The 17632-nt window shown below is 29.9% G+C and overlaps 1 protein-coding gene across 1 annotated transcript; it reads left to right on the forward strand.

Moving 5' to 3' along the window:
* The first annotated feature begins 2611 nt into the window (after positions 1 to 2611).
* Positions 2612 to 8415, forward strand: LOC127120235 (uncharacterized). The gene is made up of 8 exons (XM_051050647.1): positions 2612 to 3027; positions 3136 to 3231; positions 3536 to 3646; positions 4213 to 4522; positions 4803 to 4893; positions 6052 to 6394; positions 6918 to 7066; positions 7493 to 8415. The coding sequence occupies exons 1-8, from the start codon at positions 2749 to 2751 to the stop codon at positions 7998 to 8000; spliced, it is 1887 nt and encodes a 628-aa protein (XP_050906604.1). The 5' UTR covers positions 2612 to 2748; the 3' UTR covers positions 8001 to 8415.
* Positions 8416 to 17632: the final 9217 nt, after the last annotated feature.

The raw sequence follows: 17632 nt of genomic DNA on the forward strand, positions 1-17632 counted from the left end.
GAAAACAGGTAACAATACAAAGATATTGGATGGATTTGAATACAAGTGAATTTTGATAACATAACAAAATCCCAACAAACTTCTTCCCTTTCAATATAATACACTCTAAGTGCTCAAGAACTTTACACTTTAATGTAAAAGTTTATGCATAAGAGTTTGTAAGTGTTTTGAAAGTCATGTCAAAAAATTGATACTAAAAAAGATAATTTTGAATATGAAACTTACTATTATTTATATGACACAAGATACCTTTTGAAGAATCATGAAAATGCTTTAGAGAAATATTATACATATGTCATTATGTCAAGATCACGTGATGAAATATTATAAAAGCATAAATGAGCATTTGAATGTTACCTTTCAGTCATTGTGTGAAATATTATACATATGTCATTATGTCAAGATCACGTGATGAGCATATTTTTAACATTTATTAGAACCTCTTTCAAGCATTGTGGAGAGATTCAATATCGCATTGCCCAAAGTTTTTTATTTATTTATGTCATTTTGTCTACAAACTTACTCACCGGATATAACCACTTTAGAAAATGTTCTTCTAACTCTTCCAAAGTACATACAGTATCACTTGGAAAAACATCTGAACATTCTTTCTCTCTTCGTGCTAGTATGTACGCAAACAATAATAACTTTTTCTAGTCTTCTTTCACTCCCACTAGATAATAAAACGAACAAGTTTTGTAAAGTCTACTCAATTGTTCCCATGTATCTAACATTGATTATGCATTATATTGTGTATCACTCAAATCTGCAAACACATAATTTGTAATGTAAAACGACATTGGATCCTACAGTTGGAACATATGTGCGACCTTACTCTGAGTCATTCTTCTATCAAAATCTCATAGAGTACATTTAAGTGGCTTTGGAGTCTTTAGTGTCTTTCTAAATGCACAAAAATATTGTGGCGAGTACTCAGACTCGTTTTATGAATCCGATATTTTCGCATAAAAATACAAAAAATATTTCATTAGCTCCGAACATTTAAAATACACATAAAATAAACTAAAAATTTAAAAACAAGTAAAATTAACGAATTGTCTTGTTGCAATAGTTCAACAATCTCCGACAACGACGACAAAAACTTGATTAATATTTTGCCAAATGAACCAAAAGGTTGTCAAGTGATAATATATATATAATTCATCTCCACGTGGATTCTGTTATTTCCTAAAGACAATGTTAGATTTTTTTGGTTTGATTAAAAGTAAATTGTAACAATTAAGAGGTACGCATATCATATGACTTAACTAGAGAACTACATATTTGAGAAAATATATTGATAAAGACGATTAGGCCTTTTTAGAATCCTTTTACTAACCTTGTTTGGTAACTTTGTTTGCCTATTGGATTGCTTTCCTAATTATTAGGATTAATTTAATAAAATAATTATGCTCAATTTTTTTGGTGTGTAACTCTCTTATTTAAATGTAACCCCTAATTTCTTAAGTGAATTCACAATTGACAAATAAATGATACTCATGCATAATTTGGAATCAATTTATTCATGTATCCATTAATAAATACATTAAACAAATTCTTTATTAAATGATAAAAAGACTTAGAATCATAAAAAACAATACTCACTAAATTACATTCATCAAATAAGTTTATAGACAATTCATCTAAAAATGTTCGACCTAATGTAATTAGCTACTCATGTTACAATAGTTGATAACAAAAAGATAAGAGAAAAGGTAAAGTGCATTGCCCTTGAAGTTTGACCCTAATGTTGATTGATCACAAATCCTTAGACCTTTAGCACTCCACCACAATGACACAATAATGGGGTCGATGTTAAGTATCACCGCCAATTAATCGACGATGATGGACATATTTATTTCACCAAAATGACGATCATCAGATAACCATGTTCATAATATTTAGTCAAAATAATTCTTTAATCGGATTGAGTTAGATATTACCTTAATCAAATTTGTTTATATTATTTGTTAAAACATTATTCGTCCTAGAACTTTTGATAATATTGTGCGGTATATGATTGAGAGCAATGGAAAAATAACTAACTTATGTGATACATGATCTTGGTGTATTTAATTGATATTTTTAATTATTTATAATCTATTGTTGGTGTTTGACATACAATACAATGAATTTTATATAATTTAATTGGATGTATATGATTGTTATGTTTGTTCATGAATCCATCAAGTTTATGTTGTAGAATCTAAATGCCTTAAAAACACACTCAAAATTCAAAATTTGAATCATATTTTAACCATTTCAAAAAGTATCTTTCATTAGTGTGAAAAGTAAAATTCATAGGTTTGAACTTGTTACCCTCACCGTTGTATCCGACGCATCCGCGTATTTTTATAATTCCCAAATTGTTTATGGACAATTTAAAGTAAAAATTAGGAACGAAATTTCTCATAATTCATTCCAAATTTTTGATCCCAATTTTATTTTATAAGTACATAAAGATAATAGCACACTATGTGAATTATCATAATTGAGGGGGTGAGAAGTTATCATACATCTTTCCAACAAAAGGATCCAATGGGCCAAGAGCCCACCGCAGTTGCCTGCTCTCCACGTTCTACACCCCCAAAAAGAAAAACAAATAATTGCTCTCCACGCAACTACACTACTTCTTTCTCTTCCACCTCAGTTTAAACCCTAACCGAGGGTTTTACCTCGCGCCATGCTCTGAGCAACCACATAACTACTTCACAATCCATTTCCAAACCGCATTCTAACTCCCCAACCATGTCCGCCGCTAAATTAACCTCATGCGTCGCCGTAACAGCAGCTGCAGTGGCTTCAATGACCACTCGCTCCGATCCTGCTTACTCCGAATCTTTCTTCCGATTCCCTTTTTTCTCTTCTTCACCTTCCAATTCACCTTCACCGAAGGACCAATCATCTGACACTAAGTCGGAATCTTCGTCGCCTGAGGAACCTAACAACTCGGGTTTTAATCCTGAATCGTTAGAAATAGCTGCCGAAGCTCTCCGTAAAATTAATAATTCACCCTACCGTAAACAGGTTTTTAGTTTTCTGGAATTTATCTGCATTTTTTTCTTTAGAATTCAATTATTTCTTCGAGAAGGATTGTTATTTAGTTTTGTGATAGGTTTTGCTTTTGTTTTTCAGGTGTTTGATTTAATGCGCGAACAGGAAACAACTCGACTAGCTGAGCTAGATGCTGAAAAAGTTTATTATGAACTTATTCAGTCTCAAGGAGATATTGTAAGTGATCGTTTGTAAAATATTGTTTCTAAACTTTGATTTCAAAATTACAATTAAGATCTGTTATAGTCATGTTTAAAGCTTCGTTTGAAATCAACCAGTGATTCAATGGGGAGGAGTGTAGTTCTCACCGACAAGTTTGTAAAAATTTTCCATTTCGATTTCCCTGTTCGTTCTCATGTTAGTCCACAAGGACAATAACAAATTGACATTGATCCAATGGTATCGGAAATTTATAGAGAATATAATTTTGGTTAGCTCTTAAATCTTGTTTTATTGTGCCAACGCAATCTTTGGTTTGCAGGACAGGCTGCGTAAAATGGCTGAAGAACAACGCAATCTAATACAAGAGCAGAACCAGAGGCAGGCTCAGGTGTTGCGATTTGAAGATGAATTGGCAAGGAAAAGAATGCAGGTGCAGACTGAATGAACAGCAATTTACTCTTTTTATTAAGTATATGTGAATTTTTAAAGAGTTCTAACATTTAATTAACCTTAAAATTTAGAATTTGTTATTCCATGCAAAAAGTCATAATAGTTTTAGTGGTGTTGGATGTAGTTAGGAAGTACATATACAAAATCATGCCGAGCTTGATCTTTTCATACGGTTTCTAACTTCTTTTTTCATTTCTCTTTTTGCTCTTTTGGTTCTAGGCACTTAGTATGTTTTTATTTTGTTTGAAATTTGAGTTATAGAAACAAACAAACTTAAATTTTTTGTTTTAGAAACGTATGAACTTAGTAATAGGATTTAAGGTTAATCTTTTCCTTTAGAATTCCTTAAAACTTTTTCCCCTTTCTTTTGTGTGTTCAAAACACTAGTAATAGATTTTAAGGTGAAAATTTCATTAAGTAATCTAACTGGGTAAATCTTTGAGTGTTCAGTGCCGTGTAAATTAAGCTTCTCCAGTTTTGAAATTTTGTAAGACTATAATCTTTAATATATAATAGCTATCCTTATCGATAATATTCCATTTGCAGACAGATCATGAAAATCAACGGCAACATAATGTTGAGTTGGTCAAGATGCAAGAGGATTCTTCTGTAAGAAAGGAGCAAGCAAGACAGGCTACTGAAGAACAGATTCAATCTCAGAAGCGTCAGACTGAGAGAGAGCGAGCTGAAATAGAAAGAGAAACCATCAGAGTTAAGAAAATGGCAGAGGCTGAAGCCCGAGCCCATGAAGCAAAATTGACTGAGGATCATAACAGGAGAATGCTTATAGATCGAATGCATGGGGAAAGAGATAAATGGCTTGCTGCAATTAATGCTACTTTTAGTCATATTGAAGGTATGACATCTGATGAAATCATAACTCTGCAAAATCTATTTATGGCTTCTTCATGAGGATCATATATATGTTGCCTAGGCGTTGTTAGCTGTTACATACTTACAAAGTTAAAATGTTGTTGGCTTTCATGATTTCTTCTCATAAATCAACTATGTGCTTCTAACCTTGTTTTGTATCAACTATTTTCACTGAGTAGATGACGGCTGCATGCCCTTTTATTTGGAAGTCATATTAGATTACCTATTTGTCGATATAACTGTTATCTCTCTACTTAATGCAGGTGGTCTAAGGGTCTTATTGACCGATAGGGACAAACTGATTATGACTGTTGGAGGAGCAACTGCATTAGCTGCAGGAGTATATACAACAAGGTACACATGTTTTTTTTCTTGGTGCATTTCATTTTGAACTTAGTAACATCATCACTGTATTTGAAAGTGTGTTGGCTGTAAGTTGTGTTTACCTTCTGCCAAACACTACTGTTATGTTAATTTACATGATCATGTCCGTGAATTTTATTAGTTAAATTTCTTTTGTGGTAGTAGTTGGCCTGCCTGCATGCAAAATAGTTGTATCGAGAATACATAATCTAGATGCATAAGTGTTTTTATGGCGCTGTTAAATACTAGCAAATATATTGGGACACAACAGTAACATCTACAATGTCTATGGCCACCAGAAATGGGGAATCACGGAGTATTAGTAAAATAAACAGATAGTAGTTTCTATCTTATGTCACTACAGTGGTTGCTTGCTACTACTTAGCCATTCAATTCCCAGACTCCGTATTAAGTTTAAAATATCAAAGTACAAATGAAATCTGGTTTTGCATGTGTTGGACTTTCTGCCTTAATTGCGGTCCGTCCCTAGTCGCCTTAATTGCGACACTTTGGCTTGCCTCATTGCAGCCCCCAACACCTTCATTGTGTTGGCTTTGAAGGGGTGGATTTAGTCCCATATTGCTTAGAGATATGGTCTGTGTTGTGTTTATAAGTGAAGGCAATCCTCACCCTACAAGTCGTGTTTTATAGAGATGAGTTAGGCCAACCCAAATTCTGAGATGGTATTAGAGCCTATCCTAGATCCATTGTTGGGCTTCCTGCATCATCCATGCTTCGGGCTCATTGAGGCCCAAGCGCGAGGGTGTGTGTTGGACTTTCCGCCTTAATTGCGGTCCGCCCCTAGTCGCTTTAATTGCGACACTTTGGCTTGCCTCATTGCAGCCCCCAACACCTTCATTGTGTTGGCTTTGAAGGAGTGAATTTAGTCCCACATTGCTTAGAGATATGGTTCATGTTGTGTTGATAAGTGAGGTCAATCCTCACCCTGAAAGCCGGTTTTGTAGGGATGAGTTAGGCCAACTCAAATTCTGAGAGCATGCTATGACCCTTCCTCCTCCCTTTTCAATCAATAGACTACTTTAAAACTTTTTTATTATGAAAAAAACCCGCTGCATTAAAGTAAACTTTCATCTTTCTTTTCCTAGTAAATAATATCTAAATATTTTTTCCTACTTTCTATTGCTACAGAGAAGGTGCAAAAGTTACATGGGGCTATATTAATCGGATTTTGGGGCAGCCATCATTGATCCGAGAGTCATCCATGGCAAAGTTTCCAGGATCAAGGATCATATCTCAAGCCAAAAATAAAGTTTTAAATTATAGTACCTTGGCCAGGGCAGAGAAGCCTGTTGGGAGTCAAAATGGTCTTGGAAATGTAATCTTGCATCCATCATTGCAGAGAAGAATAGTACATCTAGCACGGGCAACATCAAATACGAAGGCCCATCAGGCACCATTTCGTAACATGCTTTTTTATGGTCCTCCTGGGACTGGTAAAACCATGGTTGCAAGAGAAATAGCTAGAAAATCGGTATGATATTAGTTATTCTGTGCTGATTTACATGTTTTACTTGTTATTACTTTTGTATGATCTGTTGAGTTTGTACTGACAAGTTGGCATAGTATCCTGGTTGTAAAATATGTGATATTTGAACAAATAGATTTATAACTTAATTACTTTGATGATCAATTTCTGTTTTATATTAACACTGCTTTCTTTAAATGGGTTTGATTTATCCATTTCTACTAATAAGTCATAGACTTTAGTGTATTGTTTTAGAACTTGACTATTTTTTAGTGAAGAAGTCATTTTAGAGCAGAAAACTATAAATTATAGACATTAATAGTATAATTAGTGATGGAGATTGTTGCCATATCCTTGTAGATAAACTATGAAGTACCATTTGATTTTCTAATCAATGACTATAACTACTCACTTTTCCCTTAAAAGTGAGGCACTAAATTCATTATTTCACGGTTCATTTATTTGTAGAAATTTGAGGTAAAACTTGTCTTTAACTATCTTTGATTATTTCAATTTTTCTTATGTGAAGGGTTTGGATTATGCAATGATGACTGGAGGAGATGTTGCACCTCTGGGCCCACAGGCTGTTACCAAAATTCATGAGATATTTGATTGGGCCAAGAAATCTAAAAGAGGCCTATTGCTTTTTATTGACGAGGCAGATGCTTTCCTTTGCGAGTAAGTTTTGCAGAATTAAAATGCATATTGAATACTACCTTTAAGAATTGCTCTGGAGAAGCACAACTTTAAAATTATTTGGTCTGTGTAGTTTATCCAAATATGAGAAATCTAAATATCAAATTATTAATATCTGCATGGAATATCTTAATGCTTTTACAACTTATAATTGTTTAGGTTGGATTTATGATAAATTTTGGTATTCAAAAGCCCAAAGTATTTTCAACTTCACTTATTTGAGAGATTAAAATGAATATGTGGATTTTGTTAGTGTGTGTATGTTTATACCCCTGATATATGTAACCTGAAGGGATTAAATAATATTTTCTCCTTAACAATAAACTAGTGGTATTGTAAGTTGTATAATAATTATAATATTATCTTGTTGTATTAAAAGTTTTAATGATCATATTCTATTCAATGCAGGCGTAACAGCTCATATATGAGTGAAGCTCAACGAAGTGCCCTAAATGCATTGCTTTTCAGAACTGGTGATCAGTCTAGAGACATAGTACTTGTCCTTGCCACAAACAGACCAGGAGATCTTGATAGTGCAATTACTGATCGTATTGATGAAGTAATTGAATTCCCGCTTCCAGGAGAGGAGGAACGTTTCAAGTTATTGCAGCTCTATTTGAACAAGTATCTATGTGATGAAAGTAACGACTCCAAGGGGGGCTTATTTTTGAAGAAGCAGCCCCAGAAGATAACCATAAATGATTTATCTGAAGATGTGCTGAAAGAGGCTGCAAAGAAAACAGAAGGATTTTCTGGCCGTGAGATAGCCAAACTAATGGCCAGCGTCCAAGCTGCTGTCTATGGGCGCCCTGACTGCGCCTTGGATTCTCAGCTGTTTAAAGAACTTGTAGATTACAAGGTGGTAGAACATCATCAGCGATTAAAACTAGCAGCTGAAGGCGGCCTCCCTGCATGATCAAATGTAACAACTCGTTCCTGCTTAATACCAGCTCTGGGAGTTTTCTTCTGGATACATTCTCCGTCTTGTTACCTGTGCTGTGCCATTATTTCAGGCCCATGAAGCATATTCTTTTTAAAACATCTTCCAGATGCGTTTGCTAAGCTAAATTTATGCTATGTTTTAGATTTTAGTTACTAGGAGTGGGAGTAGCATTGCAGCAAAACCTGTCTTCGAGCTATATGGATCATGATGGCAGGTCTTGAGTTTGTAGAAGTCAATTTACCCTGTGTCTATTAAATTAAATTTATAAAATATGCTCAGTTGTAACTTAAATTTGCATTTTTGTTTTGAATTTGAGTTTTGTTAAATTCCAATAACAACTTATAGGAATCGATCTGTTGAATAAAATTGTTTACTTTTCGTTAGAATATTTTGTTTGCCAATTTAACACATTTTTCTTCGGTTACGAAAATTTTGAGTTGACTTTATCTTGCATTGATTAATGTTAGCGTTAATCTAAACAATTAGTACTAGTATGTTTTTCTGGAACACATTATTTTTAATGCTAAATCATTGGAACAATATGTAAATAAATTTTCCTTTAAGTAATTGCTCCATTCTTTTTAAAGTCTAGTTTTTTTTAATCTTTTTTTTTTGGGTTAGTAGTTATTTTCTCCCGTGACATTTAGGTCATCCTGACATCCACTCAAATGTGTAATCCAACGCCTATTGCTAAACAAGCTGAGAAGAAATGAGAAGACACAAGAAAAAGTCGAGAAAAACAAACCACTTAAAAAGAAGAAAAGACACAAGAAAAAGTCAAGAAGAACAAACCACTTAAAAAAGAAGAAAAATCTTGAAAAAAAATAAACAAGGTCTAACTAAAGTGGGTCAAAGATCAGATAGAGGTGTGCAAAAAAAAAAAAATCAAACCAAATATTAAAATAAAAATTTGGGTATCTATTTTGTTATCCAAATATAAACCGTTATCCATTATAAAAAAAATTATTGTTATTGACTATCCAAATTTTACTATATATTAAATTTTTATATTTATCTATTTTATATGTTTTATCATATTATAAATTAATTTTATATTTTAAGTTTTTTTTAAATTTTATAAAAAAAATATTTTAAAAATAAAATTTAGATTTTTTTTCTTTTCACGAAAAATATTATATTCGGAATTTTCTTTTTGAAAAAATTATATTAGATATTTTTTTTTAAAATAAAATTATTATTTTCTTCTAAATAAAAAAATTACTTTTTATCAAAAATATTTTGTATTTTTTTCAGTAAAAAAAATTATTGTTATTGACTATCCAAATTTTACTATATATTAAATTTTTATATTTATCTATTTTTATGTTTTATCATATTATAAATTAATTTTATATTTTAAGTTTTTTTTAAATTTTATAAAAAAAATATTTTAAAAATAAAATTCAGATTTTTTTTTTCACGAAAAATATTATATTCGGAATTTTCTTTTTGAAAAAATTATATTAGATATTTTTTTTTAAACTAAAATTATTATTTTCTTCTAAATAAAAAAATTACTTTTTATCAAAAATATTTTGTATTTTTTTCAGTAAAAAAATTTAGATTTTTTTAAAATAATTTTTTTGATAATTTTTTTAATTTTCAAAAAGGTTATTTTTTCAAATTTTCAGAATAAAAAAACTTTTAGTTTTAGAAAAAAAATAAATTTTAAAATAATAATAATAATTTTTTATAATTTCAGAAAAGAAATTATTTTTTATTTTTAGAATTTTTTTTATTTTCGATTTTCAGAATTTTTTTAAATAAATTTTTTTCAGTTATTTTTATTTTTTAGTATAATTTATTTTTTAAGATTTTTTTATTTTCAATTTTTTTTCATTTTCAGAATATAATTTTATTATTTTCAATTTTTTATATATATATATATATATTTTCTTTTTTCTGAATATTTGTTATTTTTTTTTATAAAAATTATTTATTTTTTATGTTTTTTAAATTTAAAAAAAAAATATTTTAAAACCTCATAAAATTTGTTTATGTTTTTAAATTTAAAAATTAATATTAATTTAAAGAAAATAAAATTTAAGTTAAATTAAGTAATTTTAATTAAAATCAAAACTCATTTAAAATCGATTTTAAACCGGTTCGGAACCGATTCAAAATTTTAAATTGATTTTTGTGAGAAGTGGTTTGGTTCATAAACCATAACCATAAAAATAGAAAAATTCATATTAAATGGTATCCATGCACAGCCCTAACTTCAGATGCACCATTGGAAATTGATGATTCTCATGTTTCTAATAAAAAAAATGAAGTGATGGGATGAAATTTCTAGGGGAATGATTTAGTAATGCTTAATTTATGCTACTTTTGGAACATCTATGTATTGTAATTTAAGAACACCAATGTTTAATTTTCAGTCATAATTTGTAATGTAATTTAAGAACATTTATGTTATTCATAATATGTGTTATTTTTGGAAATCTTTATAATGCATAATATATGCACATTTTGGATGAACATGTATTGTGCAATTTATGATCATTTTAGATTAACATGTAATGAAATTAATGTTTAATGTTATGTAATGGAATTAATTTTTAAAATGACAGAGTTACGTTGACAATTCTGTCCAAATTTATATGTCCAAATTATGTCAAAACATATTTATGCCAAAGTTTAAACCAAAAACACTAGCTTTCCATTCATTCACAACAGATTACGATAACGATACACATAAATATTCATTTCCAATCCACATCAAACTTGTTACATCAATTTCTTATACATGTTTCTAAAACTAGCCGGAAAAAAATCCAAAAAATAACTACAACTATTACAAAATTCTTCTTCTTCTTGCTCTCAACATTTTTCTTCACCTCATTCATTTTTTTAAACAAAGTTGAGTTCCAATCTTTTTTCCAAAATCCTTCCCAAATTTCGTTAATTGGTGTATGATTTCTCTTTCATTTAGAGTTGTTTCTCTTTCAGATTGACCAAAATATTTACCATCCCGATAAAATAATTGACAATCTTCATTTTAGTCCAATACTTACACTTCAAGTATTTTCTCAGAGGATTCGTCTTAGACTTTGAAACAAACATTTTCATGGAAAGATTATGTCCACAAATGGAATTGATTCGTCCATTTCAAGACATGCTTGACATGAAACTTTCTATCTTTTGCATTTTGCATTCGTAAATAAGGAGGATGTAGAAGACAAAAGAGAACGGTGCAAGAACACTACGAAGAAGAACGAAAAAGAAGACGAAAATGGCAGGGAAGGATGTGTAGTGGACACGACCAAGAAGAAGAGGGTGAGTTATATTTTAAATTTAATTGTGTGAAGAAATAAAATTAGGATAAATTAGGTAGTTTAGGGTGAGTTTGTAATTTTTATGGTAGAAAAAACTTTAATTGAAAAATGAAAAAATATCGCTGCCACATCAACTTTTTTGATAACTTTGTCCGATGAAGGGACACCATAGGAGAATCTTTAAATGATAGAGAGAGAATTCAAACTTTTTTTACATGAGAATTTTTCGAAAAATGACAGAGGAAAATAACTATTAATCATATTTTTTTAATTGTCGTTTTTAAAGTTCAAAGTAGTATTGATTATAGTTTTGTTAAAATTACCTATAATATTAATAAAAGAGAAAAAAATTTAATTGAGATAATTGAGATAATGAATATTTATTATGTAAAAAGTAAAAAAAATAATTAAAAAGAACTGGAAGGATTACTACCTCTAAGATTAAGATTAAGAAAATGTGATAAATAAAAGAGAAAATAATAATTTTACTAAATCATTTTTATTAATTATTTTTATATTTTAATTATCATTAAGTAAATTATGAATATTAATTAAGGATATAATTGAGAGATCAATTTTTTTTTGACACAAACAAACTTAACACATTTTATTTATAAACTGTTGCTAAATACAAAGAGGAATTAAATTAAAACTACTACGTCTAGTTCAGGAATTGATCGCTTTAACTAACAAACGGGATAATCAAATTTGCTTGACGCTTTATAAATTTTATTTTAAAATTAAAAAAATATCAGAAAATAAAAACAATATTTATTTTAAAACAAATATTTTTTTATAAATGTAACATTTATTTTGAGTTAGAGGAGATGTTATATTTAAAACTAGTGTTCTTTTATAACTCAAGAAGTAAGCTTAGGCTCATTATAAATAATGAGGTTTTTATACCAAACTCTAGTTAGAATGAGCTTGAATATTATTGTGATAAATTAATATTCAAATTTCAATTGAGAAAAATGTAAAATCTATATAATGAATGATTATTTTTTAGAGTTTATTGAGAAGAGCACGTAAAGGGGTCTTTCTTCACTTTTTGGGTGTTGAAGTTTGACAATATAGAAATAAAAATAACTTGATATGATTTTGGTTTTCTGAAAAAATAAATATAAGATTTAAAGATTTTATTACACAGTGAGTGACTTTCAAAAAATAAATAAATATAAGATTTAAAGATTTTATTCTTAAAATACACCTCAAGGCCATTGTAAATTCTATTAGCATTATTTTGATAGAAGTTATAAATAATCTTGACAAATATTTAAGAGCATTCACATTCATCATACTCACTTAGATTTTTTAAATGAATCCCACTGGATTTTATTTACATTATATTATACTTTTAAATGATTTAAATAAATAATCTATATTTTTCAAATATCCATATAATTTATTAAATTTTTTAAAGAGTTTAATTGAAATAGACAGACAGTGTAAAATGATTTTACACAATTAATTAATCTATCATAGACGTTGAATATTGGAAAAAGTTTGACTTTTATTTTAATTATTTATTATAAAATAATACAAATATATGATGGTGATGAATTACCATAATAGTGTATAGTAATTAATCTCAAATTTAAAATAGATCCCACTAGACTCCACAATATATAACAACAAAACTTTATCCAAATTTAATTGTCTTTTTATTTAAAAAAAAAGAAGGAATAAAAAGAGATTGAGATAAACCACCGTGCTTTATTACAATAAAACTTTATTATTTGTAGAAAATATTAAATTAGTGATAACACCTACTTTCGTGAGCGTATTACTGAATCTTAAATTCACAAAATATTGGCTTTCACATTGTAAATATTAAGTTTAAAAATTCTTTAACATGGTGAAAATAGTTTCTAGATTAATTTACAGATGCTTTCGCTGTTTTTAAGTTAAAAGTTTGAATATCAAGGTCGAATTCCATTACTACCCTTTCGGCGCGTAAACGATATCTCGGGGCTTCTATTTTCGTAGCAAGATTTTTCTTTTCTTTTTAAAAATAAAAATATCAAAAAACAGAAACTTATGCATTCTCTCAATCAACTCTGATCTGCTTTCGCGTGGCCGTCAGAACCTATCGTTCGAATTCCCACGTGGATACAATTTTCATCCTTTCGACGTGTAAACGGTATCTCGGCATTTCTACTTTCACAGCAAACATCTTATCCTTTGAAAATAGAAATTACGAAACAAACTTTAATTCTCGTTATGATTGAATAGTTAAACAATTAGCATAAATTAAATCGATGAAATACTAATCATGTTTTGAATTCTAAAAAAGACTACTCAAACATGATTACTAAACATACAAAACACGCCTTTGATGAATTCATAATAAAAAGAAATAAAGAATAAAATATGAGAATAATAGACACTGAACTTGATATTAAATATGCTCCAAAGAGAGATTTTGATGCAACTACGTTATGCAGATTTTGAACAAACAACAGCAGAAAAATAATTTGAAACTTTCAGAAAAATAAGTTGCATAAAAATTCAAATGCATAGTTTTTATGCTGAATTTAAATGTAACTATAATGCCAATATGCTTAGACCCATTACAATGTGATTACAAGCCTATTTATAGAGAAAATTCCACTCATAAAGTCCCATAAATCGTGTGAAATTATGGGCAAAAGGTGGAGAAAATGAGGCTGACTGTAATAGAAAATGTAGAAATATCTAGGCTGGGCTCATGAAGGGCGTCATGGTGCATGACTGTCCACCCATCATGAAGTGCTAAAGCTGGAACTTTGAATCATGTATCCATGACGGGCGTCAACATGACTAACAACCTACTCTTCATGGTCTTCAAGTCTTGTTTTCTTCCTTTTTGCCAGGGCCATGACGGTCTGCAAGGTTGAGGGCATGACAAACGTCACGATGACCCGTCACAAAACTAGTTTCTTTATTTTTGTTGTTCATAGTGGATTGATCCTTTGAATTGGCTGGATTTTAGAGAAACAATAACTTGGAGAAGTGTCCAAGTATTTAAGATTGGTCTAGCTTGCTAAAACTGCATAAAGGACACAATTAAGATTATTATGTGCGTCCTTGAAGATTGTATTCAAGATTGGTCCTTGGAGAAGTGTCCAAATATTCAAGATTGGTCTAAATTGTATATGCAAGCTGCTAACACTATTATGTGCGTCCTTGGAGATTGTAACACAATTAAGGACTTATGAGATAAGTTTATTATTATGAACAATGATAATTAGAATACTTTATTTATTCTTGAATTTTCATATCGGGTAAATTTTTAATTTTCAATTATCTTTAGTCGATACTAATCTACGAAACTTGCTTACTCTCTTTGGTAAAATAAACACCAACTTATTTTCTCAGGGACCTCCTTTAATCCTGAGCAACCTTTTAGTAACATTCAAAGGTACCTACATTATATTCATAATCATATTTTCTTTCATCCATCCTCTTATGTTGATTAAATGAAGTAAAAAATCAATGAGAAATAAAAGTTTCTTTCTACTAATTTTTTCAAGCTCAATATCAACAATTTCTACTTCAAAAGTTCGAGACTTTAAGCTTATAGGGGTATCATTTGGAACTCAATTTTTTTTAAGTTAGTAGTTTTTCTTGTAATCTTGTTCGGTAAACCTTTATTTCAGTCTGGCAGTGGGACTAGTCCATTGTTTGAGAATGGTGAGTAGTTTGGAGGTTCTCTTCCTTATTCGTCGAGTTGAATTCTCTTGTAGTGGTTAATTTTATCATCTCTTAGAAAATTCATAATCTTCATTTGTTTTCCCTTCTTCTTTAAATGTTACCTCTCATGAATCAAACATATCAAAGTGTGAGATCAAACAGATTTATCGAAATTAAGATGATTGTTGAGCATATCGCTTTGTAAATATCAACCACAGAGTCGAGTTTGGTTTAATAGACTTTCCAACTCCTCACGCTTCTTTAATTTTGTTGTCGTTTGATGATTGTATATGAACCTCTTTCTCTCGTGATGTTCATTAAGCGTTTGTATGTGAGTTTGGAGGGGGACTTTGAAAAAAATAAAGAAAGAATGAAATGGAAAAAACTGAGTTAGGGAGGACTTATTTTTCTCCATAACATAAATTTTTATAAATTTGTAGAAGCTAAAAATTATATTGAATGATGATTTTAAGAGGTTAGAAAAACCTACCAAAATCCAATCTATATTATTATAATAATTTTAATATTAAAAATATATTAATAGTAAATATTTATTTTTTTATTCTACACACCAATCCTCTTTAGAAATTGATATATTTCTCTCTAATCATATGTTCTTAAAATTTACTCTCATTTTTCTCTAAATACTAGTTAAATACCCATGTGTCTGCACAAGTTAAAAGGATTATGTACAACATAATTGTACACAAATGCATTTTAAGAAAAATATTTATATATGCTTTCTTGTCGGGAGCTAACTAGTTGTGTCCCATGTCACTTTATGAAGTATTCTAATCATATTTTTAATATTATAGTCAAATGAGTAATAACCCTACACCTACATAATAACAACAAATTATCAATGAATTGGTTATTCAATCATATTATAGTGAAAAGATTGAAATACATAATAATCAAGATTTCAAACCTTTCATCATTGAGAGCAATATTTATGCTTGCTTTCTTGTCTGAATCTAATTGATGCTACCGCAAGTGCACGACTTTATTGTTTCAGTATAAAAGATGTCGAATTTCATAGAGAACAATTGACAAATATCATTATCTGTTGTCACATTGTTTATCTAAGGCTACATGTATGGTTTATTTTGCGCGTGTATTAAAATTAATGAAATTAATTCAATTTTAATAACAAGAGGCCGAAACATGATTTCCAAATACCCGTGTTACTCTCATAAATTACAACATTAATATTTTATTTTTGCAGAAAAACTAGCTATATGTACCGTCCGCTTTCGCGTGTCCAGTACCGAGTTTTAGACTCGTAATCTTCCGCTTTCGCGTGGTACAAATTACGACTTCAAAATAATAATTTCATAATCAATTAAAAATCGCTTTCATGTATTTAGTAATTAGAAATAATAATTTTATAAGTCTAATATTGATTTCGCTCTTTCGAGTCGTAAATGGTATTTCAATGTCGCTACTTTTATAGGAGACTATGAGTTTTACAAGCAGAAAATTCAATACAAAACTTCTAAAAATCCTAAAATTCTCTCGATAGATTCTGAATCTATTCCTATTTTCGCATGGCCAACATAATCTATCAGTTGAACTTCTATGTCAGATACCGTCCCTGTAGGTGCATAAATAGTATTTATGTGTATCTATTTTCGTAGCAAACAATCTTTAACTTAAACAAATAATTTTTAGAACTAAAAAATTATTCCCATTACAATTTTATAAACATGTTATTTATTCAAGTACCGTCGGTATTACGGTCCTTATGTTTCAGACTCAATAAATTTACTCATATATGATGAAAGTAATAATTAAAAGGCAAGAAAATAAAGCATACATAATAAAATTCTGCATATAAAAATAAGAATAAGTGACTAAAACGTACAATTAGACAAGGGAAAATAAGGGAACAATAAAAATAAAGGAACCCGGAAAATGCAGAAAAATAGAAACTTGTATAAGTAAATCGCACTGAAGATAGACTTTGGATCCGTACAATGCTTGAACTTGAAAATAAATTGCAGAAAAATAATAACAACAACAACGGAATGAAAAAACAACAACGAATAAACTAAAACAATGCAGAAAATAAAATTGCATAAACACTTCAATGTGAAGTATTTATACTTTACAGGAGTAATTAATGGCTTAAAGTAAGATTTTTTGATGAAACTAACAACTTAAGGTCCTATTTATAGTGTAAATTTCATACTGCGAGTTGTCTAAAATATGCTAAACTAGTGGAGAAAGTGGTGGTGGAAAAACATATTTTTGCATCGCGGGCGAAAAAAATTGGACTTCAGCATCATGATGGACGTCACACTGCTGAGTTTCGTTTGTCATGACCATGACGGTCGTCATACAGCTGATGAACCAACCATCATGGCAGTAGTGCACCCACCATGGCAACAAAAACCTCGTATTTTCTTCCTGTTTTTGTAGTTTTTGATCATTCTGACACACTGTTAGCTAGAAGTTTCAACGTCAGACTGGAGTCAATGAGCGAAGAAGAGAGAATACCTTTGAGGACACTTTGGACTTCGACATAAAAAAATATTGTCTGAGAAAGCCAGTCGAAGTGATCCTTGTATAAGAAGGAATTGCTGTGTGAGACTTAGAAATGCTTCTAAGTTTAGAATGGTATTTCGACTGAGGCAACTTTAAGGTTGCGTT

This window comes from Lathyrus oleraceus, chromosome 2 (genome assembly GCF_024323335.1).
Source record: "Lathyrus oleraceus cultivar Zhongwan6 chromosome 2, CAAS_Psat_ZW6_1.0, whole genome shotgun sequence".
NCBI lineage: Eukaryota > Viridiplantae > Streptophyta > Magnoliopsida > Fabales > Fabaceae > Lathyrus > Lathyrus oleraceus.